The sequence below is a fragment of the Squalius cephalus genome (assembly GCF_949319135.1).
Source record: "Squalius cephalus genome assembly, chromosome: 10".
NCBI lineage: Eukaryota > Metazoa > Chordata > Actinopteri > Cypriniformes > Leuciscidae > Squalius > Squalius cephalus.
In genome coordinates this window covers 5,639,514-5,663,666 of record NC_137131.1, presented here as the reverse complement: position 1 = coordinate 5,663,666, position 24,153 = coordinate 5,639,514, and the positions used below count along the sequence as shown (strand labels likewise).

Sequence of the window (24,153 nt, the reverse complement as noted above, 5' to 3'; positions counted from 1 at the left end):
TCCTCCTAGGGATTTCATCCGATCGCCACCAAACTCGGTGAGAATAAAGTCAAGACATTGAGGATGAATTCTTGCGAACAGATTTTTGATATCTCGAACGGTTTGGCCGTGGCGAGGAAACTAATTTATGGCGAATAATGGGACACAGGAAGTGTGTTATAACTTCTGCATACATTATCTGATCTTGATGAAACTTCAGCAGTGTATTCGTTGTAAGAGGCCGATCACATGGATGTGACTATTGTGAGTCAAAGTTATAGCGCCACCAACTGGCAGCAGGAAGTGTGTCACTTTCAAAATGCTTTGAAGTCACCCTCTTACTTTTACCCGATTTGCTTCAAACTTTATGTGTATAATGTAAACACACGGCAGATGTAGACCTGTGAAAGGATTATTGATATCTTAGATACTGTTGCCGTGGCAACGCATCAAATTTTAATATTCTTTTCGGATGCGTTTGAAACTCTTAGCATGCTTGAAATTGGATGAAACTCGACAGACACATAACACTTATTAGCCAGTAGACATGTGAAAAGTTTCAGAAACGGGCGTGGCAGGGGGGCTCAACAGCGCCCTCTTGAACAGGGTCTGAAAACTTGGTCCATATATCAAACACGCTTGCATGAATTAATATGAAACTCGGTACACATATAGATTTCATCGGGCTGAACAACTTTCCCTCTGTCAAGTTTCACGCCAGCCCAACAGGAAGTCGGCTATTATGGGTTGTTTGGAAAACGCTTGCTGTGGAATGCGATGTACTCCTCCTAGAGAATTAATTCAATCACCTCCAAACTCAGTCAGCATGAAGTCAAGACATTGAGAATGCTAAATTGCGGACGGATTTTTGATATCTCGAACGGTTTGGCCGTGGCGAGGAAACAAATTTATGGCGAGAAAAGAGAGGAGACGAAGTGTTATAACTTCTGCATACATTAACTGATCTTGATGAAACTTTAGCAGTGTGTTCGTGGTAAGAGGCAGATCAGATGGATGTAACTATCGTGAGTCAAAGTTATAGCGCCACCAACTGGCAGCAGGAAGTGTGTCACTTTCAACATGCGTTTGACAAAAGTGGGTGGGTTAGTTTTACCAACAGTTACAAAAATCAGTATATATATTGGTCTCACCGAGCCGGACAACTTTCTAATTTACAGTTATTAGCTCAGAGCAAAAGGAAGTCAGATATTTTGGTTTGAATGTGGATTTTTTGGATATTTCAGACTCTGAGTTTTTAGCTACTCTTCCTAACTGGTTTATTTTATTCACACCAAACTTTTTCAAAATGATGAAAATACATTAAAGATGCTAAATTGTGAACGGATATTAAACATCTCAAATGGTTTTGCTATAGTGAGGGACTAAAGTAAAGTAACACTTAAAGCCTCATCTTCTAAAAATGTAATTAAACCATTTATTTCTATATAAAAGTATAAAAATATCACAACTAAACCCATTTTATTCTTTTCTTTTCCAATTTAATAATTATTTATAAGTTTAAAAATAGTAATTGTACTATTTAGTCCCATAAAAGTCAAGTCATACATAGGGCTATACTGCCCTCTTGTGTTCAAAATCAGGTAGGCCTATTGTATCTACATAAAAATATACTAGGTTTGTGACGGTGAGAATATTTTACCACTGGTTAATCTATGTGTGACACCGCTGGGGGCTTTTGAATCGCCAACTTAAAAACGAAAGTAAAATATGCTCGTCCGCACTGACATTGATAGTGGTTGAGCGAGCGTTTCAAATGAATTCCTATGGAAGTAGGAATTAACTGAAAAACATTCACTCTGTTCTGCTCGTTCCTCGCCGTGGATGCGCACCGTTATGAATGCCCGTGCAGCCATGAGCATTTTAGTTTAATTTTACAATTAGCGCCTTTCGGGGGGTGGATTGCTTGAAATTATTTTACAAAAGCACAATGTTGTGTTTTATTGCGACTGTACACACATATAAGTTAACACTTTGCAGTTTGAATGTCGTCCTGTATAATGACGGAGTATGTTTTTATGTGTCCACTGTTCAATCGCGCCCACGCCACACACACACACACACGGTTTACTATCTTTGTGGGGACTCTCCATAGACTTAATGGTTTTATACTGTACAAACTGTATATTCTATCTCCTCACACTAACCCTACCCCTAAACCTACCTATCCCAGAAAACTTTCTGCATTTTTACATTTCCAAAAAAACTCATTCTGTATGATTTATAAGCTTGTTTACCCATGGGGACCTCTATTTAGGTCCCCACTGTGACATGAGTCCCCATGAGTCTGTGTGCATTCAGGTTGAAGTCCCCACCGGGATAGAAAAACATGAACACACATATACACACACACACACACACACACACACACACACACACACACACACACACACACACACACACACACACACACACACACACACACACACACAACACACAAACACACATTCCAGTATTGCAATCTTGACATCGCAGCCTGTTCATTATAGCCTTAATAAAATATAATAATAAAATAGTTAACCTAACATATAAAAATTACACTGCTCTAAATAGTCAGTAGTACAATTCGTACATTCACAGTAAGCACCGCACCACTGTGATGTTTCAAGCACATTTTTGCGCGTGTGAAGAGGATGATTTTTTCCGTCGATATTGGAACACGAGTGAAGAACAAAGCCTATAATAAAGAATAGTTTAGCATCCAAATACATCGCAAATGCTGAAACATTTTGATTCTAATGAGAGGGTTACGTGAGCCCAACAGTGCTTACTTTCGTTTTTATTTTTACATTAAATTTAAAAGATTTGTTGTGGAATATTTTGAGTGTATCATAAAATCAGAATAAGGTAATAAGGTTTCTGTCTTATATATATATATATATATATATATATATATATATATATATATATATATATATATATATATATATATATATATATATATAAAAATATAGCTGCGAGCAGCGATGAAGGGCCAAAGCCGGTGGCACCGCCACCCCGGTGCCTTTAGGTAACTAAAGGCAACAGGGTTGCGGTGCCACCGGCTTGGGCCCGTAATCGCTGCTCGCAGCTATATTTTTTATTTTGTATTTTTTTGGCAACCATTAAAACATCACAACTGTGTAAAATTTTTGACATTCTGTTAAACTGATGTTTAATTTACTGTAGTAAACTATTATTAAATTATTCCAAAACATGTTTAGCTGTCACAACTACAGTCATGGAATCAAAATGGAACATTCTAGAATATTGCAGTATTTATTATAAATGATTTATCTGTGTTCTACCAAATGTGAGTCGACAAGTAGAGGCTTGGTCATAGGGCTGGATATCGCCGTTAAAAATGTTACGATACCGATAGCTTGACTTCGATACTGGTTCCTGAATGATACTTTTTCGATACCAATTTTATGAAATCAGGTTTAACAAGATTACATTACAGATTGCCTAAAAACACCTTTGATTTATTATTTTCAGTTTGGTGACTTTTTTTAATACATTTTTTATACATACTCAAAGACACATATAGGCCACTGGGGGGCCGAATATATGCCTCGCACTCAAGCTTGCCGCAAAGCACTGGCAAAAGTAGCCTAATGATTATGAATGTGTCGGGGAAAAAATAGCAAGGAGACATTTTAATTGTTTATTAATAAACTAGTGTTTTCTGAGTCAGTGTTGGCCTCAAAGATGAAGGTGACATTCAGTGACTCGTCAGTTCTGCAGTTAAATATGTCACAGTACCAAAATTCCAGTACTTGGTACCAATACCATTAAAATGTTATGATTCTCGGTACCAATTTCGGTACCACAGCAAATTCTGGTGGAACTATTTTTCCTATTTTATTGAACTATTCGAATTTTTATTTTTAAATTAAATTCAACGAGTTTATTTATGATGGTAATCATAAGTAAATAATACATATAAACATTGAAGGCTACATGCTGTTTAAAAGTAAACATTGTTTATAAAAAGATTTTTAAAAAATGTCAGCAGAATAAATGTTTAAATGATCTTTTTGTGGTTTAATATTCACAGACACTAGTTTCTATCGGCTACAGTACTCCTAGTAAAAAAAGCTATTCTGGAGCCCTGCGCTTAGATAAATATGGAAGCGACTAAAAGCAACTGCCTATTAGTGGGGACCGAATATACCCGGTACTCTGTACTACAGAAATGGTATTGTCACATTTTCAAAATTTCAGCACAGAGTTGGTATCGATGTACCGTTACTTTTGACAACCCTATTAGCAGTATAGTGAACAAAAACCATCGCCTATAGAGACAAATTCTACTTTCTTTTGGATTACATAATCAGAGACTATTTGTAGGGCTGGACAATTAATTGAAAAGTAATCGAACCCTAAATTCAGAACCTAACCGACGTAATTTTCAAATCATTAATTGTAATCAAGGTAAAAAAAATTTTTTTTAGGTCATATCGTCCAACCCTAGATTTTGATTTAGTTTAAAAGTAGACATTTCAAGCTTTGTACAGATATATTTCTCATGTGTGTGAGGAAAGTAGCCTATTCTCTGAGTATCGCTCTAGTTGTTCTTGCAGTCCAGGACGGAGCAACTTTCTGCTAAGTTTATTCTGTGCACTGTCAAGTGCTTCATCAGATTTGTCGTGTTGCTGATCTTGTCGCAAATATTGCATTGTGCGCTGTTAGCAAAGTGGTTCCTCTCACTAACTATTTGCTGCAAAAGAGTTTCTGGCACCGTTTTGTACCATGTTCACGGAAAGAGTCTATTGTGATGTTCTGTCCTTATGCAATCTGAAAGTGAATTATTATTCTGTTTTATGGAGAGCACCACTAAACCAGTGTTTTTTCTGTGTCGATGATCATTAACCTTGCAAAATATCGTACTGGTGTCTGGCAAGCTCTCGGTTTATTTTTCCAGTGTCTCTGTGCGACTGAAACCCTCCATCAGAACACTTCATTTTCACTTTTTGCTGGAGGCGTTTCACATAATGTCAGAGAAACCTGAATCATTTGAGAAAGGCATTGCTGCTCTAAAGGGAGCGACTGACCCTGTGAACGTTTCAAAAGGCATTATTAAAAGATTTCCAGGCTTATTTCAACACCTCATTGTGTCCACTGACGTGCATCTCTGAAGACGCATGAAACGAAATCCATCGATTTTGCCTCCTGGATATTTACAGATGATTGTAGATTTGAAAGAGATCAGTCTTACACGTGTAGAATTCTACTCTCTGTTTCTGGAAACTGGAAGTTTGCGATTTGGAAAGAATATTGAAAATTGGTGGTGTTTTTAACCTAAAAGAAGCCTTTTTTATTTTAGAAATGCACTAACCACTGTATTCACTTTTCAGCGGGTCCATAGATGGAAACAATCAGCTCGTCATCAAAGGCAGATTCCAGCAGAAACAGATAGAGAATGTCTTAAGAAGATATATAAGTGAGTTTTCTTAAACATGCAGTAGTTGTGACTCGTAACAAGCCCATACGTTTTTTCATGCTTCGTATATTATAATCAATATTTATAGAAATATTTTTTATCTTAAGTGTGTGTGTCTATATATAGACTTTGGAAACATTACATGTTTTAATGTTTTTGAAAGAAGTCTCTTCTGCTTACCAAGGCTGCATTCATTTCATTAAAAAAATACAGTAAAAAGTAATATTGCAAAAAATTCTTACAAATAAAAAGAGACTGTTTTCTATTTGAATATACTTTAAAATGTAATTTATTCCAGTGACACAAAGCTACATTTTTTTTATTATTATAATTATTGTCAATATTGAAGAGTTTTTGCTGCTTAACATTTTTGTTGAAACTGGGATACCATTCAAACATTTGTGGGAAGATTATTCATCAAGGATGCGTTAAACTGGTAAATAGTGACAGTAAAGACATTTATAATATTACAAGAGATTTCTGTTTAATAAATGATTTAACAAATGTAATAAACTTCATGCAAATAAATGCTGTTCATTGAACTTACGTTTCATCAGGATTTTTTGATGAATAGAATCACCATTTCCACAAAAATATGCAGCACAACTATTTTCAACATTGATGATGATGAATATAATAAATGTTTCTTGAGCAACAAATCAGAATGTTAGAATGATTTCTGAAGGATCACGTGACTGATGCGAAGCTGAATTTTCAGCATCATTACTCCAGTCTTCAAAGGAAAAACGTACATTTTAAAATATATTCAAATAGAAAAGAGTTTCTTTTAATTTGTAATAATATTTAGCAATTTTGATCAAATAAATGCTGCCTTGGTGAGCATGAGAGACTTCTTTGAAAAACAAGTTGCTGCTCTGCATTACATGAGGAAAAAACCAGATTTATCCGAACTGATTTTGTTTTGCAGAGGAGTATGTGACATGCCACACGTGTCGGTCTCCTGACACAATCTTGCAGAAGGACACGCGTCTTTATTTCCTGCAGTGCGAGACGTGTCACTCCCGCTGTTCCGTTGCCAGCATCAAGACCGGATTCCAGGCGGTGACGGGCAAGAGAGCGCAGATGCGTGCCAAAGCCAACTAACGCCTGTCCCTCGACCATCACACACCTTATACGGCCCATCTGAACACCTGCACTCCACGGCCAAACTCAACACATCCACTCACACCCAGGTTCCTACGGAATCTCTGCGCCGTTCAGGAAGCCTGAAATTTCTAACCGAGATCTCGGCCATCTCAAGTACAACAGCTCCTTGGAGCTTTGAAATTGCCTATGCACATGGAGAGAGGTTTGATTTGTTGGGTCTGGCTGTGGAGCAGTGCTGTGAGATGTGAACGGAGAACACGGAGCCCGGAGGATTTTATGAATGAACTGTTGGTGAAATTTGTTGTTGCTGTATTACCTGCAGAGAAACAATTGAAATAAAATGCATACCAGCTGGGCAAACATGTGCAGTCTATGTTTCTGTGAAGAAGTACGTCTTGTCTAGAGAGACTGGATGTGATCAAGAAAGGAGCATTTATTTGCTTGAAATGTACTGTACCTTTTATTATGATTCTGTAAACGGACACTTCTATTCAGCCTCCTACGTTTTTTTCTGTACTTTAAAGGGATGAATATATGTTGATTAAACATCTCTTAAAAAAACTTTTTTTTAAATGAATATGAAAAATACGAGTTAGCCTGGCTCATTCTCTATATGCAATGTTTTTTCTGCTCCTGATGAAAATGATTGAATCTAAAGTGTTGCTGTGCAGTTGTCATAGAATAGTAAAATATTACAATAATGTTAATAAAGGGTATTGTGGGTGTTTTATACTTCAAATGATATTGCCCAGAACTGATAGTTACTCTGAAGAATGTGAAGTGAATTTGGTCTTTTTAAGAAAGTTGTAGCCTTTACATTTCTTCTGTCCAAATGAATCCACCAGGCCTGTTTAAGCTCCAAAGAGCCTCAAAATCCCACTGACATAAATCAAGGAAAGTTATTTCGACACCCAGCATTCCAGTGTATTCCTAAACATGTGATACTTTTACACAAATATCCTCAGTGCAGTGGGCCTCTTTGTGAACCAACTCAGTTGTTTATGTGACTGCTCAAAGTAGCACAGCTGAGTAAGTGTTTGATATGTCAGTCAGTCATCCTGGAGCAAAAAAATGGCAAAAAATAAATAAATATGAAACACGACCCTCAGTGTGCACAATCTGGACAGATCAGTTTTTTTTGCACCACATTAGATATGTTGAAGAAGGTAGTGCGAATTACTTTTTCTTATGTTACTTCTTTCACAAAAGGCTCATGGCACTGAAAATGAAGCGGAAGGAGAAATCACTAGCATTGGTAAAATTGCTTCCTAAAGCAAGATCTGTATTAATTGGCACATGTTTTAGACCTGGCTATTTTCAATTTTTTGTTTTGCGTGTTGAAGTACATCATGTATGTGTGCTTAGACCTTGATTAAAGTCATTACCAGCTCCAGGGACTAGACTGGTTAACATCCTCGATCACTCACAACACAAGGTCACAGGGATGAATAATGAGCATGGTTTGGAGGACTGGCCCGGACATGGCTGTCTCTGCTGCGTGGGAGGAAACGTGTTGGAGTGCAATAAAAGTCAGTCCGTCTGGCCGCTATGCTTTGAGTGTTGTGCACCTAAAACTGAACTTATCTCGATAGCGGATGCCAGAGCGTTTAAGTGGAATTTAGCCGTTTATCTATTGCCATATGTTTCAGTTTGACATGCTTAATGCCTTAAACTGATTGCTAAATTTCTTTGCATCATGTCATTATCTTTAATTATGGGGTCCTTATGTCTCACAGCTTGGACGTCAGATACTGTAAATCACATGCAGAACTTACTTGGATGGTCCAGAATCCTAACCTAACTCTACTCGCATATATCCTTATATGATCCATTATCTCTCCTTAATGTCCCCCCTCTAAATTCAAAAGCCAGTTGAATGAACAGCCGTTCTATCAATACTGTTAATAGCTTAACCAAAAATGAGAATTCTGTCATTATTTACCCTCATGACATTCTAAACATGTTCTAAACCCTTACCCGTGTGCCGTCATCTATTTAGCAGAACAAAAGAACGTTAAAAACTAGCAGTTACCAAAGTGATCAGTCTAATTTTTAGTTCTCAAACCAAACCTACATTTTTATGCAACTGATTTATGGCCAGTCTTTAAATTATTACTATTTTTTTCTGAAAAGCTTGGCTGTTTGTTAGATTCTTGATGATCTTTATAAAAAGTTTTTAAAAATAATAATGTCTAACAGCACAATCTGAGGTCTGTGTTACTTCTAATTATTTGTGGATAATGTCGCTAAATACAGTAGAAGACTAAGTGCAGTAAACACTATTTTAGCTCATTGTTAACATGAATTACCATGCTGCTATATGTTTTAACAAGTTGCATGCTGGTTGCATGTTTCAGCATGTTGTTAACATGATTTAGCACCTTGCTAGCATGTTTTAACACCTTGCTGCTAACATTGCTAACATGACTTAGCGCAGTGGTTCTTCTCAACCTCTCCTGACAGGCCATGTTTCTGTTTTAACCCTGAAATGGCACACCTGATTCAATTAATTAAAGGCTTAATGAGTAGTTGACTAATTGATTAATTCCTACTCTAATAACTACTCATTAATTGAATCAGGTGTGCCATTTCAGGGTTAAAACAGAAACATGGCCTGTCAGGGAGACTTAACACATTGTCCTAGGATAGTCAGTACGCTTTGTTGGTGATAGACAGCTTCAATACACTATAATTTGTATTGCACAAAGGTTTTAACTACCTCAATGAAATCAGATTTTTTGTAGATTTAAGAAAACCTCAAGTCTGATTCAGCTAGAAAAGATATAGCATACAAAGTCAGAACGGTCGGAAGGCCTGACCCGAGTTTGGTGGTTGGAGCTTGAAAACTCTTGGAGATGCTGTTTAAAATTTAGTCTTAGAAGAGGCAGCTTAAATAGTAGATCAGTATGCTGGCATTGTCAAGCCAACATAATAATATAACAACAAATACCAGTTTTGAGCTAGAGATGGTGTGGAGGTGCACTAAAATCAAGCCCCGCCCTCTTTTCAATATTCCGTTTCAGTCTGAAACACGATGCGCTTTCCAGGTCACGGACTTTATAACAAGGTATGGGATGGTATGTGATTCCCACTCACCCCAATAGCAGTTTCCTGGCTGTACATTCTAGCCTGCACAGTCCAGTTGAGCTGTTACCTGCGATAGCTGGAACTCCAGAAAGTCCTCCAACTGAGAATAAAATTGCGATGCGACAGATCTTTTCTTCAGTATTGCGACGTGCATCAAGAGTGTAATGGATTATCGAAAAAGAAAATATAAAGGGTTGGGACTTGGTTCTATTAACCGATTTTGAAATGTGCACTCAAATAGTGGAGGCAGATGAACACAAGCTTACAGGGGCGGGGTTTAACTGGACAGTGATTGGAGGAGTCCTGCATACATCATCATAGAGACGTCTGTCGTTTTCACTGCATAGTTAAGACATTTTGAGTAAACATTAAAAGGTCATTGTTTTTAAATGAAACATGCATGGATGAATTATTATAATATAATATCTCTATAATATGCCTTTAGATGTTAAAACTTCACAAATCGCATTGACAGCAAATCTTTTAAATATAAGGCAATTGTGTTTTTTCTCTAACCTTTTTGGACCTCTGCTTGTGGAGGAGTTGTGATATAGTGCGCTTCCCTGTACAGAGATTGCATTTACTGAAAGTTCTCTCCCATCCAGACCTCACAGGTCCTCGTACTGGCATATCTAATAGAGTGAGAATACATCTCTTGTCTTAAAGGTAAAGATTAGACAAGGTGCTGAGGATTACTCGATGCATCTGCGTTCAAACAGGTGTTTCACAAGTCATCATAGTTTATTTACATCTGTAAATATCTCTTGCAGTCTCGAAAGTGCAAGCAGAAGAAATATGCACATGTAATTAAAAATAGCCAACCTTTCTGATTCCGACTGGCATATAAATAAAACGAAAAACATTTCTGGAAAAGCACAAACAGACAGGAAAGAAGGGAGGACAGAAACATAATGAGGGTATTTACATACGAGGCGCCCAGATGTATAGAAAAAAAATGCATGTTAATGCATGTGTTTTCTGGGGGGCATGAATGCAGAATGTCTGTGAAATTGATCCTCTTTTGATGTCGCGTGTGTGTGTGTGAGGTTGTTGCTCTCAGGAACTGTGGCCTGTTTGTGATGGATTCCTTGGGGACGTCATCCCCGTCTCCCTCCTACCAAACAGCTAGTTTAGCTGTCCGTCTCATTGACAGCTGATGCTGGAGTTTGACGGCGCCTGTTGGTTTCAGTGTCTTCCCGCTGAGTCTGTGGTATTAAAAAAGTTTCCAGTCGACAGTGTTTCCCAACTCCCTGCTGTAATAAATACAAGGAAAGGAAGACAAGCATTAAGATGTGCTAGTGAAGAAAAACAGATACAAGAGCCTTGTACAAAGCAGGGGAGATGAAATGAAGAGCTTGCTGGATCTCAGCCAATTCGCTCATGTGGTTTTATTCTTCCTTAATTCCCTTTAAAGCTAAAAAAAACATTTATAAAAGTATTTTCTGCTGAATTTTAAGGACAACTAAAGCAGCACACACTCAGAAATCAATATATCAGGTTAAATATACAGAGCTACAACCTAAATGCTCTTTTGAAAGTCTATGCATCTTTCACAGTTTGTTGTACCATTCAGAGAGTGTGAAATCGATTGAGGTTTTCTAAACAGCTAACCTGAAGTTCTCTATGGTCCAGGACTGGCGTTATCTGACTTTCAAGATGTATTAGTTCACTTGTGCACTCAGAACCTCAAAGCCACGTGGATCAATCTCACAAAATCGGTCAAGAACATGCTTGGGTCATACATTTTTTACTATTATTATTTGTGTAATAACAATTATACAAAATACTTAAAGAAACGATTCATTATTAATTTCCATAAAGAAAGATTTTTTTTTCATTGTGACTATTTTTGACGTGACGACTAAGCACATTCCCCCTCACAATTCTATATATTTATATTTGTTAAATATTTTACTTCTTATATATGGAATACCTGACTCCTGTGCTGAGGTTTTTTACGGTTTAACTAAGATTACCCAATGAATTCAAATACACACACTCATATTTTATGGGGACTTTCCATAGACATGATTTTTATACTGTACAAACTGTATATTCTATCCCATTACACTAACCCTACCCCAAAACGGACCCATCACAGAAAACCTTCAGCATTTTTACATTTTCAAAAAACATCACGTTTCCTCATGGAGTCTGTGTGGGATAGTCCCCACTGGGATAGAAAAACAAGCGCGCGCACACACACACACACACACACACACACACACATACAAATATGTTTTACAGATTTAAAAAATATATATTTTTAACTTAATACAGTTCATTATTACACAGTGTGGGCAGAAAAATGCTTGATGGTCATAAAAGTAATGTAATAGTACAAAAAAAAATGTATACTTTATTTTCTAAATGCAAAATATTTATTACTGGGGTAAAATATGACCTGGGAGTTTTTTTTGTGTGTGTGTGTGTGTGTGTGTGAGAGAGAGATTCAACCACAGGTAACATAAACTTCCTCTGAAAGGCTCCTAATGCCGATCATTTCATCGAGGGAAGCGTGACCAATTGCTAATTTGTGGCCAATATGATGGTAACTTTGATTCGACCTTTCAGGGCAACATCGGTGGTTAGAATAAGAGGAGGCGGAAGCCGTGTTACTGGCGCAATAAGATTGTGGTCACGCACTTTAGTCAGACAAACAGAGCCCTGATCCACAAACAACACACAGAAGGATCAGGTGGAAGCCGCCATCAGATTCCACACTGTCCCGTGCGTTCGTGTAGCCAAACATATGGCAAAGTTTAGAGCGAAACAGAAGTTGAGCCGCTACACCTTGAAAACAGATTAGTAAGAATACCCACAGCTATTTCCCTTCATTTTGATAAACTTTATGCTCATAGGTCACAGACGCTGTATCCAAGCAAGTATGTGAAGCTCGCTCAGACCACCGAAGACGGACCTGATAGAGCAACGGTAACCAAATGACTCCAGTCAGAACGAAACCCTTACGACATTTACTTGGCAAACACCAAGCAGCATTTTCTGTCTGCCTAAAAACAAAAGAGATATTTGACCTCTGGAGAATGTACAAAAATGTATGTTGGGATGTAGAACTCATCTTTTGGATGAAAATGATTTTCTTAAGCTGTCTGGAGAATTTAGAAATACATTCATAAGCCAACACTGTACATCTGACTCGACTTTTAACAGTTTAACATTATCCAGTGACTTTAACATTAACTACTTCTTTCCCCCATTTATCCCCCATGTAGAATTTAAACAGTGCACACTATAGTTCAAAAGTTTGGGGTCAATAAGATTTTTTGTTTAAAAGAAGTTACTTTTATTCAACATGGAAAATTTTAATTGAGCAAGGCATTCATAATGTTATATTTATCAAAGAATCCTGAAATGATAGTCCACAAAATCATCTAATGCAAACCAGCATATTAGAATGATTTCTGAAGGATCACGTGACACTGAAGACTGGAGTAATGATGCTGAAAATTCAGCTTTGATCACAGGAATAAATTACATTTTAAAATATATTAGAAAACAGTTCTTTTAAATTGTAATAATATTTCACAATATTATGGTTTTTACTGTATTTGGTGAGCAGAAGACTTTCAAAAACATTTAAAAAAAACCAAATCTATACATATAAAATATTGTTCAACGTTTTAAATCCTCTCTTTGTGAGATGTTTAGCTTGGAAAGTTAGCTTTTTGTCAGAAACAAAACCCCTAATAATTTCCTGCTGTCATGCTCAATGGATCTTTAGTGACTCCAATTTGAGCTCAAATTACTCCATGAAAGCAGATTTAGTGGTTTGTACTCACTAACTTCAATTTTACAATCTGTTTTCTGCATGAAGAGCAATCTTGGTTAGATCTCGAAAGTCAAGCCTGGAAACTTGTAAAACATCTCATGGTTTGAATTATCACTGATCCAAGAATCCACTGTCCCAGCATTGAGTTCTTGCCTTTTATTGAAGAATGGAATCCATTTCAGATATGTGATTGTTTTCCTGAAGAGAGGAGAGATAAGAAATCATATTTAGGAGACAGCTAACTTTAACGTGTGAGGGTTTGATGATTTATAAACTGATACATCTCCATTTCTTGCCCTGTTTTTTAAGCACACCCTCCTCTTCTTATAGTCTATTGTCTCCAGAACAATGTCATTTCCATTCCCCATATACATGTCTTCCTCCCTCTATCCATACATGTATCTCACCATGTCCTCGTCGCACTCCTCGTGTGTGTGGTCCTCGCTCTCCTCCACATCACTGTTCTGCAGGTCCTCTGACTCGGAGCCTGACTCGTCCTGGGACGGTTCGCTCTTCACCTCATCTGCCTTCTGCAACTCTGCACACAGAGGAACGTTTAAAAACAAACATCACATTTTTGGAAATGGAACCTTTACACAAATCAGAAAAAAACTTTGAATACATTTTTGTTTTTTTTGTTGAGTATTATATTTGATACATCAGGCTTTTATGGCTCATATACTACGATTTAGTGAGAATATGGAGCTCATGTTGAGGAGGAAAGAAATGTGCAGTTTGGTGCAGTTGCTGATATTTATATGGCCAACAGGTAAGATGAAATTCTGATAGCTTGTAATGTAAATCAATGAGACTACTTGCGTAAAAATGTATATTAATATCAGTTGTCAATAACATGTTTTAGTAAAATTAGAGAGACATCAAATCAAAAAATGATTTATTGCTTGACTTATTAGGACACAAATAATACAATTTCATGTTTGTTTGTTTTTAAACATGACTTATTTTTGATTTTAATATTTGTATCGCCCCTTTGGGGGTATGAATTCATTAAAAAAAGAAAGATTGTTTGGAAATGCGTATAACAATCATTTCAGCAATAAAAAAAAAAAAAACATTTATTCTCTTATAACTTAAACTAAACATTCTTTGTAAAATACTGTTGAACGATAAATATATTGCCTATTTATGAATATATTAGCCTACTGTATCATATTTAATATGCAAATTTCTAGGGCCTATAATTGATCAATATGACCAAACCTTTTCTGAAAAACCTGTTGTACACAATCTACTTTATGACTTCTGACTGATAGTTCATACTTTTTTTTTCTATTGCTCTAAAATGTTTAATGGTTTTTATAGAGTAAAATGTTAGATAAACATTTACTGGACTGAAGCAACTTGGGTCTACTTGATTATTTATACACAATTTTTTCTTTTTTCATTTAAAATTCTTTTTGCATTTTATCATGTTAATATCAAATATGACACAAAAGGCTTTTGGCCTTGACATTTTAAATTGACATTTATTTGTCCATCTCTCTCTTTGCAATTAATTGCATATATAAGCCATAAAAGCCTGATGTATGAAATATGATACTCAACAAAAACACATACAAATCTCTGTGTGTGTGTATATATATATATATATATATATATATATATATATATATATATATATATATATATATATATATACACACACACAGGTTTGCATGTGTTTTTTGTTGAGTATCATATTTCACACAAACACACACATATAAATATATGTATGTATGTGTGTGAAATACGATACTAAAACAAACCCGCATGCAGACCTGTGTGTGTATGTGTGTGTGTGTGTGAGAATTCATCATCATATATATATATTTTTTTTTAAGTTGGAGGGCCTGTAGCTTCATTGGAGTGCGTCCCAAAGGATCGAACTGATTTTATAAAACAGGCCACAAAAAAATGATGAAGTCTATAGACCATAGAGTCTACTTCAAACCCCTAAAAGGACGACGCGTCCCCTGAGATACAGACAGATTCTGACATTTTTTAACATAAACGTAATAAGCTAACGCTTACCAACAACTTTTTAAACATGTAAGTCCGCTGCAGATAGTTTTTACATATGTGAAATATATCAGCTTTTATGAAGGGGAGTAGATTTCCCACTACAGGTGCTCATGTTGTTTTTAAATTCCCGAGAGCTAAATAAAGAATGTATAAACCAGTCGCCAGATCTAAATATTCACAACAAACACTCTTTCAACATGAAACCAAGAAATGAGACCTACACTTTTACTGCCTCTCCCCACAGCCTCTCAAATGTTTGTATCCCCCAGGATACAATAAACTTTTTAGGGTTAATGAAGTGTCTTTGCAATGCTTAAACGCAGCATCTGTGTCAGAACGCATTGGGGATTATCTGTTCTCTTCGTCATGAAGAATCACCATCCAAATTCTTACATCCAATAAACAACAATGACATCTCTGTACAGACACAATTCAAGAGCAGTCACGTAAAAAAAAAAAACTGTTTTACTATTGCCAAAGTGAAGAAAAACTTGGAGCTTGCTTTAATTTACAAATCAGCCCAGTTGAAAAGTTCGGAGAATCCCAGAGTAAGTGCTAGTCGTCGTTCCTCCCTCTCGGGGGCTTTTAAACCGTCTCGTCCTCAACAGTCACAATGAGCTTGGCTGTGCAATTGAGTGTGATTAGACACGAGCCATTAGCCACATCATATCAACTCGTACACATACGAGGCAGGAGAACGAAGCTGGTGTCCGTGTGTAAATAAGCACGAGAGGCACGTTACGTTCTGTCGTGATGCTTGTCAAATGCTGATGTGAAACAGAGGGACAAATCTGCGAAGTTTGATTGGAGCCACTGAGCCGTGAAAGCGTTGAACCTGGTGCGACCCTGCAGTGCCGTGCTGAATCAGCGCTTTACACTCGCTCACTGCTGAGTGTGTTTGTGCGGACAGTAAAACGCTTGCTGGGGTTTCATATGATTAAAAAAAGCCCTTTGAAAGCTTTTCTCAAAAAAGAAGTACCGAGAGAAAGGTATAACTGGCAGAAAGAGGCATATTTTGATGAAATCGTTCCTAATAGAATACAATCTTGATTTATCACCACACAAGAGATTCTGTCCTACAGAATAATACAGTATTGTGTGCGTACAGTATAAATGCATATTTCTGTTCAAGTCACTTTGGGGTCACTTTATTCAGCAAGGATGCATTAAATTGATCACAAGTAACAGTAAAGACTTTTACATTATTAAAAAAGAAATGTGCATAATATAAGAAACATAATAAGAAATGTGCCTCGTCAAACTTTTTGTTCAAAAGAAAGTAAAAAAAAAAGCTCTTTTTTAAATAGTATTTTCTTGTAACAATGTGTGTTACAAAGGATTTCTACTATTTAAACTCTCTATTCATCAAAGAATCCTGAAATAAAAACATGTATTATGGTTTCCACAAAAATAGTTGTTTCAACGGTTGTTTGTTTCTTCAACAGCAAATCAGCATATTAGAAGTGACACTGAAGACTGGAGTAATGATACTGAAAATTCAGCTCTGCGTCACAGGAATAAATGACATTTTCATCTTAAAATAACTGTTTTCTAATACATTTTAAATTGTAATAATATTTATTTATATAATACGGTTTTTACTGTATTTGGTGAGCAGAAACCCCCAATATATATATATACTTTATAACATCTCTCTTTGTGAGATGTTTAGCTTGAAAAGTTAGCTTCTCGTCAGAAAAAACCCTTATCATTTCCTGCTGTCGTGCTTAATGGATCTTTAGGGACACCAAATTGAGCTCAACAAATTACTCCATGAAAGCAGATTTAGTGGTCAGTTTCCACAAAAATATGAAGCAGCACAACGGTTTTGAATATTGTCAATATTTTTTGACAAATCGAAAGTTTAAAAGAATAGCATTTATTTGAAATAGAATTTTATTGTAACAATGTACAAGGTTTGCTGTAACTTTTGATTAATTTAATGCATCCATGCGGAATAAAAATCGTACTGACCCCAAACCTTTGAACGGTATCGTTTGCGCGCGTGTGTGTGTGTGTGTGTGTGTGTGTGTGTGTGTGTGTGTGTGTGTGTATAGGAGATATATGACATGGCACCTGCGGCACAGCATTTGTCCTCTGTGATCTGGTCAAGACGTCCCAGCAGCGCGTCGATGTTGGACTTGATCTGCGTCAGTTCTGATTTGATAGCTTGCAGCTCTGTAGATTTCACTGCTCACACGTACACACAAGATTAACAAGAGAACACAGTGTTTTAGTTTAAATCAGGTTTATATATTGCCATAAAACCAAAAACCAGAGCAGAGCACTAGTATTCTGACTCCCAAGACAAATGTTTTTTTCTGCTGTTATATTGAAACATCCTAAATCCTAAACCTGACATGTTAATCGGTCAAATGGCTCAAAGGCCGGTTCAAGAGTTTATCCAGTCCATAAGTCACATTAGTCATAAGTGAGTGCCCTGGCTCTGAAGAAGAAGATCTTGAGATGTCACGTAATTGAATCAAGATACAAATCTGGAATCCTGACCATGAACTCACTTAAAATACCAGTTGAACTCACACTTGTGTTTGACAGAGCTGTTGGGAAGGAGAGTGGATCTGGACAGGAGCTTGACAGGTAATGACTTGACCCTGCGGACAACCGGCACTGCCACACGGGGGCGCTTTACTGGAACTGCTCTGGGCACTGGTGATACTCTGCCTCGGTACTCAAACAGTCTGGAGACAGAAAGACAGATATGAAGAAACGAACTGCTTCATGCAACTTTTACTACTATCTATGAGCATATCTGGGTCATGTTGAATGAAGTTTTTTTTTTTAAACCAATTAATTAAAAAAAAATTTTTTTTTTTTACTGTGTTCAAGAAATTGTATTTTCCCCAAAGTAAACAATAAAAACACCATAACCCCTCCATTTTCAATTTACATATGTGAGTTTGTTGATGACAGATTTGAAAAATATAACTGACAATCCAACATATGTATCATTAAAGTTCACCTATAAAGCACTGCATTATTTTTTAAAACTTTTTTGCACCCAAAAATGGCAAATTTTTCTTCCATATTTTTATGGTGTCATAGATATAAAAAACTATTTTGTATATACATATACATATATATGTGTGTGTGTTTACACTTGAATATCATAATAATTCATCATAATTGCATATATCAAAGTACTATGGTATTATATAGTATTGTTATCATTAAACTAATGCTAAAATAATTCAATTTTTGGGTAATTGAAATAAAGCGGAACAAAAACAAAATATAAATATCTGATGGAAAACTTAAACTTAAACAAATTAGAAATGTTGCCTTTGCAACTAACTGAAATAATTAAGTTTAAGTACAAAAATGACAAACAGAAATAGAAATAAAACTAAATAAAAACTAAGAAAAAGGACATATTACTAAAAATGACTAAAACTTGAAGATAAATCAAAATATGAATAAATACTGTAATAATATATAAATAATACTAAAGTAACACTGGTATAATATACTGTTAAAATATGCCTAGATAGAATTTTTATCCTTAAATTGTTTAGGGGAAAGTAAAAGCAAAGTGTGATCTTTGAGCAGAGCGTGTTTGAAGTTCTTCCGATCAGAGAATATCTGCTTTCATCCATCACACATCGACTCTTCGTGAACAGAACGAGAGATGTTTCCGACTCAGAGGAGCTCGCATCTACATCTCGTATATACTGACAGTGTTCGTCTCTGCATTGTGGCACGCAAGCCGAAATTTGGCCCAAAGTGAATCCAATCGCTATCAAACATGAAGGAGGTGATGTGGCAAGAATAAAGTGGGAGAAGATACTTTTGCCTTCAAAGAGAAGAACGTCTGCTGCCCAGACAGGAACCTAAAAGCAACCAGCTGGCCTCCCATATGCAATCTATGCAGCTTTATTGACTGATCCGCAATCCAAGAGATTAAATTATTGGATGCGTTTGCTGAAAAATATCGACTGCAGTCAATGTCGCCCTGAGACAGCTGTAAGTCAGGGAGCAGAGATCACAAGAGAGATATCAATAAACATGTCAGCTCGTCATATGGACGCAATATCCCTTACATCTGCAAACAAGTACATCCAGCTGAGTCTCTCAGCAGGGTTTCCATAGCTACCGAAAAGGGACGCCGGCCAACCGTGCGCTCGCCAAGCCAAAGTTTGCTTAACGGGTCGTGGAGGGAGTTCTTGTGAAATGCGTATTTTTTCTCTGTCTGTCTTTCTTTCTGCAGCTTACAGCTGTGTGTGAGTGATTTTACGAGTTCCTTTAGATTCAGCCAAGTTGACATGAGAAAATGTATTATGACAGGAAGAGCCGTGCTAGGGAGAGAACTCTGAGCTTGACTTCATTATAAGTCACTGGGTCACTGCACTAAAAATGGCTCCACATAAAGCCTGGGTGCCGAGTTAAGAGTTCTGGTCAGCCTATTTTAGCTTGAGCAAAAAGTGCTTTTTGCACTCAGTCAATCAAGCATTTCAGTAAATGGAATTAGTTATTGTACTAGAGCATCTTGGTTACGCCCACTGAGCGGGAGAATGCTTTCAGCGTAAAGGCCGTAAAAAACACACAAAGCATCTAAAACGGGAAAGAGCTTTGAGATTGACTGTACAAATAGATTCTAAGGAATCTGAGGAATATTTCACAGACTGAAGAAAGCTACAGAAAAGAGAAGCAATCGCTGCAGTTCACAGAAACAAAAAACGTGGATTTGCAGTTATCATTTTGTGTCAATATGTTGAATTTTGGGGTAAAATCATACCCTAGATGTTGTATCTATTGACAACTCTATTTACCATCTTACTGTATATTTTGCATAATATTGGATGTTTTTAAACACTGACAAAAAAGTTTACGGGCTGGACGATGTGATGTTATATATATAACATTAATGTATATATATAACATTTCGACAAAAGCATTTGTGCAAAATCATGGACTCACCTGTCATAGAAGTCATCTCTGTAGTAATCATAGTCAAAATCATAACCACTGCAGGGATTAAAGACACAAAAGGCATCATTTTAAATATAAGTGATAAGGAAATACATTTTCAACATAAAAGGGAGACTGAAATTGTAACTGTAATTAGTCATTTTCAACTTAGATACTATGAAGTCTTCACTTGATTTAAAGCTATTAAATATTTTCACCATTATAGAAACTGAAAAAGATACACCCTATATGGGGCAAGTTGTCACAATGCTAACACACGTTAGAACGATTGATATACTTTTATTTGAAACGCTAAAATCTAAAATAAAAAGCAGTAAAACATAGTACTGTTCAACTTGTCTTCAGTGTCACATGATCCTTCAGAAATCATTCTAATATGTGACCCTGGTCACACGGGTCAATTTTTTGAAATTGAGATTTATACATCATATGAAAGCTGAATAAATAAGGATTCAAAAGGATAATATTTGGCCGAGATACAACTATTGAAAATCTGGAATCTGAGGGAACAAAAAAATCGAAACATTGAAAAAATCGCCTTTAAAGTTGTGCATTTACAATTGTGCTGCATTCACTCACAAAAATAAATGTTTTATATCTTTACAGTAAGAAATTTACAAAATATCTTCATGGAACATGATCTTTACTTAATATCCTAATGATTTTTGCCATAAAAGAAAAATCGATCATTTTGACCCATACAATGTATTGTTGGCTATTGCCACAAATATACCCGTGCGACTTGTGACTGGTTTTGTGATCCAGGGTCACATATGCTGATTTGCTGCTCAAGAAACATTACTTATTATAATCAATGTTGAAAACAGTTGCTTTATATTTTTGTGAAGAACGTGATACATTTTTTTCAGGATTCTTCGATGAAAATAAAATGAAAAAGAACGGTATTTATTTGAAATGGAAATTTTGTGTAATATTATAATTGTCTTTACTGTGACTTTTGATCAATATAATGTGTCCTTACAGAATAAAAGTAAAAAATCTCTTTTTTCGCAACATTTCAAAAAAACGTCCTGACCCCAAACTTTGAACGGTAGTGTATGTATATTTAAAAAGAAGACTATTCAAAAAAACAAATATTTAAGCAATGAAACATTTATGAAAACTGGAAAAGGTAACACAAAGATACTGTATCAAATCATTCTCTTGACCAACAAACTGTGATTAATGAAATGTGTAAAATGACATGTAACTAAACTAAATGTGTTTATGTGTGGTTTGTTGCTAAATATGTTGTTGAGTTGGTTAATAATACACACTGTAATATTATATTAAATGTTCTGCAATCACCTGTATAATGTCGCTGCGGTCCTCTTTAGTCCTTTAGGCCTGTTGGGTTTGGGTTCACCAGCCATGTTAATATCTGTGAATATAAGCGGAAAACACACTTTCAGTCTAAAGTATCAATAATCGCCTTAAGAAATGCAGATTTTAAAAACTAATTCTATAAAAATGATCACTGAGCGGACATACATAATCAAACAATGACAGATGGCAGAAGCCTTTCAAAATGACATCTGCAGCTATTTGATAATTGCAAGTTACCGGGGCACTTGGGGCTGTTTTCTAATGACTCTGTAATTATCACGGTGCACTGACATCACGGACACTTGTCATTAAGTGGGAGTGCTCTGATTTGCATAACCACATGCTCGTTGTGTCCACCAGAGGGCACTCCACACCCACTCAACTAGCCTGGAACGATCTCACGTCTCCGGCCGCACTTCGGCCTCCTTGGCTTCCACTTTATAACAGCAATGACAGGATGAGAAGCAGAAAGAGAATAATGGATAGCTGCCTCTGAAGCAATGGAAGACATAGCTCTGTCACCAGATTTCATATTTCGAGCACTCGAGTGAATAGAGAAGTGAGGTCTGAGACAGCGAGAGGTGCTTGTGTTTGAGGGAGAGCTGTCAGCTGCAGCTCCGGGACTGATTGGCCAGTGGAGAACGAGTGGGGGCGTGTGAGTGACAGGTCACCGGGGCTGTCAAGCAGAAGCCAAAGGCTCCGTGGAGCGAGAAACAGCAGCTAATCTGACCGCCCAAAAAAACATGTATGTCATCAAGCAGCTGCGGAGGGCTGGAGGGCAAGAGAGAGACAGAGAAACAAAGATGGGAACAGAAGGAGACAGAGATCGAACTAAACAGACGGGATTGAGCAGGGACAAGAGAGAGATAGAGACGTGGAAGAAGGAAGCGAGCAAATGAACAACTGTCTGATGTCCTCAGCGTGACACGAACACCTGCCGCTGACACACCTGTCCTGTTCCTCATTTATCTGAGGGGGGCGGGGTCGGTCCATCGGTTGCCTGGATACCAGCCCAGCTGAGAAACCAATCAGTGTCTAGAGGTCACCTCGTAGAGGACACGCCATTACCGGCTGGCATGATGAGGCTTAAAACTACTTGATAACTGAAATAGCACTGCGATAAATAATATGACCCCCCCATTGACGGAGCGTAATTCATTTGAAGGGTGGCACACGCTAAAGACACAGATATAGATTTCCCAGAATCTAGTAGGCTAAGTATGTACTGTATTGTAGGAATTGTTTATTGTCTGTAATGAGTTGCTCCGAACACTGAGGCTATGTTTAAAACATCCTGCAATACGACTCTTGCCATTTCCAGTTGTATAATAGCGTATAATGTTTTTCTGTATGGAAAAATGTCAAGTGTAGCCTACAGCAGAGCATACTGTACGGAATACTTTATCCCACAATGCAATGCGCACTCAACTTTCCATTCCCAGAGTGATGATTGAACTATAATATCAGTTGATTATTAACATCTCCTTCTGGACTTGCTATTTGATCAGACTGCTGTTTAATAAACATCTCTAACTAAATATTGTTTTAAATAAATAAATACAATTATTATTTTATTAATGTTTAATTAGGCTATTATTATCAGTAGTACTAGTAGCAGTGTTACTAGAGTATGTAAATATAACAAGAAAAAAAATTATGTTGTTTCTTCAATACAACTCCTGTTTTAAATATTTATCATTGCATACATATTTCACATACAATAAACAATAGTAGGCAGCATCCAGTAATCAGTATATTAGTACCTAATAAATAAATAAATATTAGATTTATAATAATTATATAATAAATAAATCATAATTTCACAGTATATAAACATAACAACTCTCTCTCTCTATATAGTTATTATTATTTATTATATTAATGTTTCTGTTCTGTTTAAACTACTGTTTGAAATGTTTATCAATGCATACATATTTCACGTACAATAACAAAATAGTAGGCAGTATCCATTAATTAGTTTATAATAGTAAATAATCAGTACTTAATAAATAAATAGAAATTGTATTATTATTATTATATAATAAATAATTATTATTACAGTACATAAAAATAACAACTCCTCTCTCTCTATATATAATTATTATTATTATTTATTATATTCATGTTTCTGTTCTGTTTAAACTACTTCATACATCTTATTTTACACACTATAAAAAAGCAATAGGGAGTATCCAGTCATTTGTATGCTATTATTCCATTCCAAACAAATCCACACTGGCATAGTGTATGCTTATATTTTTCTCTCTTGTAAGTGCCCCACTTTTAAAATATGAATCAATACAAGCATTCAACAACTACATGGAAAAAGTTCAATGCAACCTCAGAATTGATGGAGGTCAAGTGCCCTGAATAGTGGAGAACGATGCTGTCCCATTGGCCACCTTATAGCCTAATGCTGATCTACTTGCAGTGCACTATACTGACCTCCGTC

At 36.4% G+C, this 24,153-nt stretch overlaps 2 protein-coding genes across 5 annotated transcripts in view; one reads left to right on the top strand and one right to left on the bottom strand.

Annotated features, from left to right (window-relative positions):
* The window catches only part of eif2s2 (eukaryotic translation initiation factor 2, subunit 2 beta), a 29,521-nt gene extending 22,281 nt beyond the window's left edge, over positions 1–7,240 (top strand). For both annotated transcript variants that reach the window (XM_079883125.1, XM_079883126.1), the window contains 2 exons: positions 5,337–5,422; positions 6,351–7,240. In XM_079883125.1, coding sequence (XP_079739251.1) covers positions 5,337–5,422; positions 6,351–6,526 — 262 coding nt within the window. In that variant the 3' untranslated portion in view covers positions 6,527–7,240. The remainder of the gene's footprint in view (positions 1–5,336; positions 5,423–6,350) is intronic.
* A 3,063-nt stretch (positions 7,241–10,303) lies between these two features.
* Positions 10,304–24,153, bottom strand: part of raly (RALY heterogeneous nuclear ribonucleoprotein) — an 81,713-nt gene continuing 67,863 nt past the window's right edge. For 2 of the 3 annotated variants that reach the window (XM_079882795.1, XM_079882796.1), the window contains 7 exons: positions 21,684–21,756; positions 20,364–20,411; positions 17,970–18,127; positions 17,505–17,618; positions 13,814–13,944; positions 13,560–13,604; positions 10,304–10,869 (listed from right to left, as the gene is read on the bottom strand). In XM_079882795.1, the coding sequence (XP_079738921.1) occupies positions 13,563–13,604; positions 13,814–13,944; positions 17,505–17,618; positions 17,970–18,127; positions 20,364–20,411; positions 21,684–21,756 (566 nt within the window). In that variant the 3' untranslated portion in view covers positions 10,304–10,869; positions 13,560–13,562. The remainder of the gene's footprint in view (positions 10,870–13,559; positions 13,605–13,813; positions 13,945–17,504; positions 17,619–17,969; positions 18,128–20,363; positions 20,412–21,683; positions 21,757–24,153) is intronic. The other variant, XM_079882794.1, reaches the window with a different exon arrangement.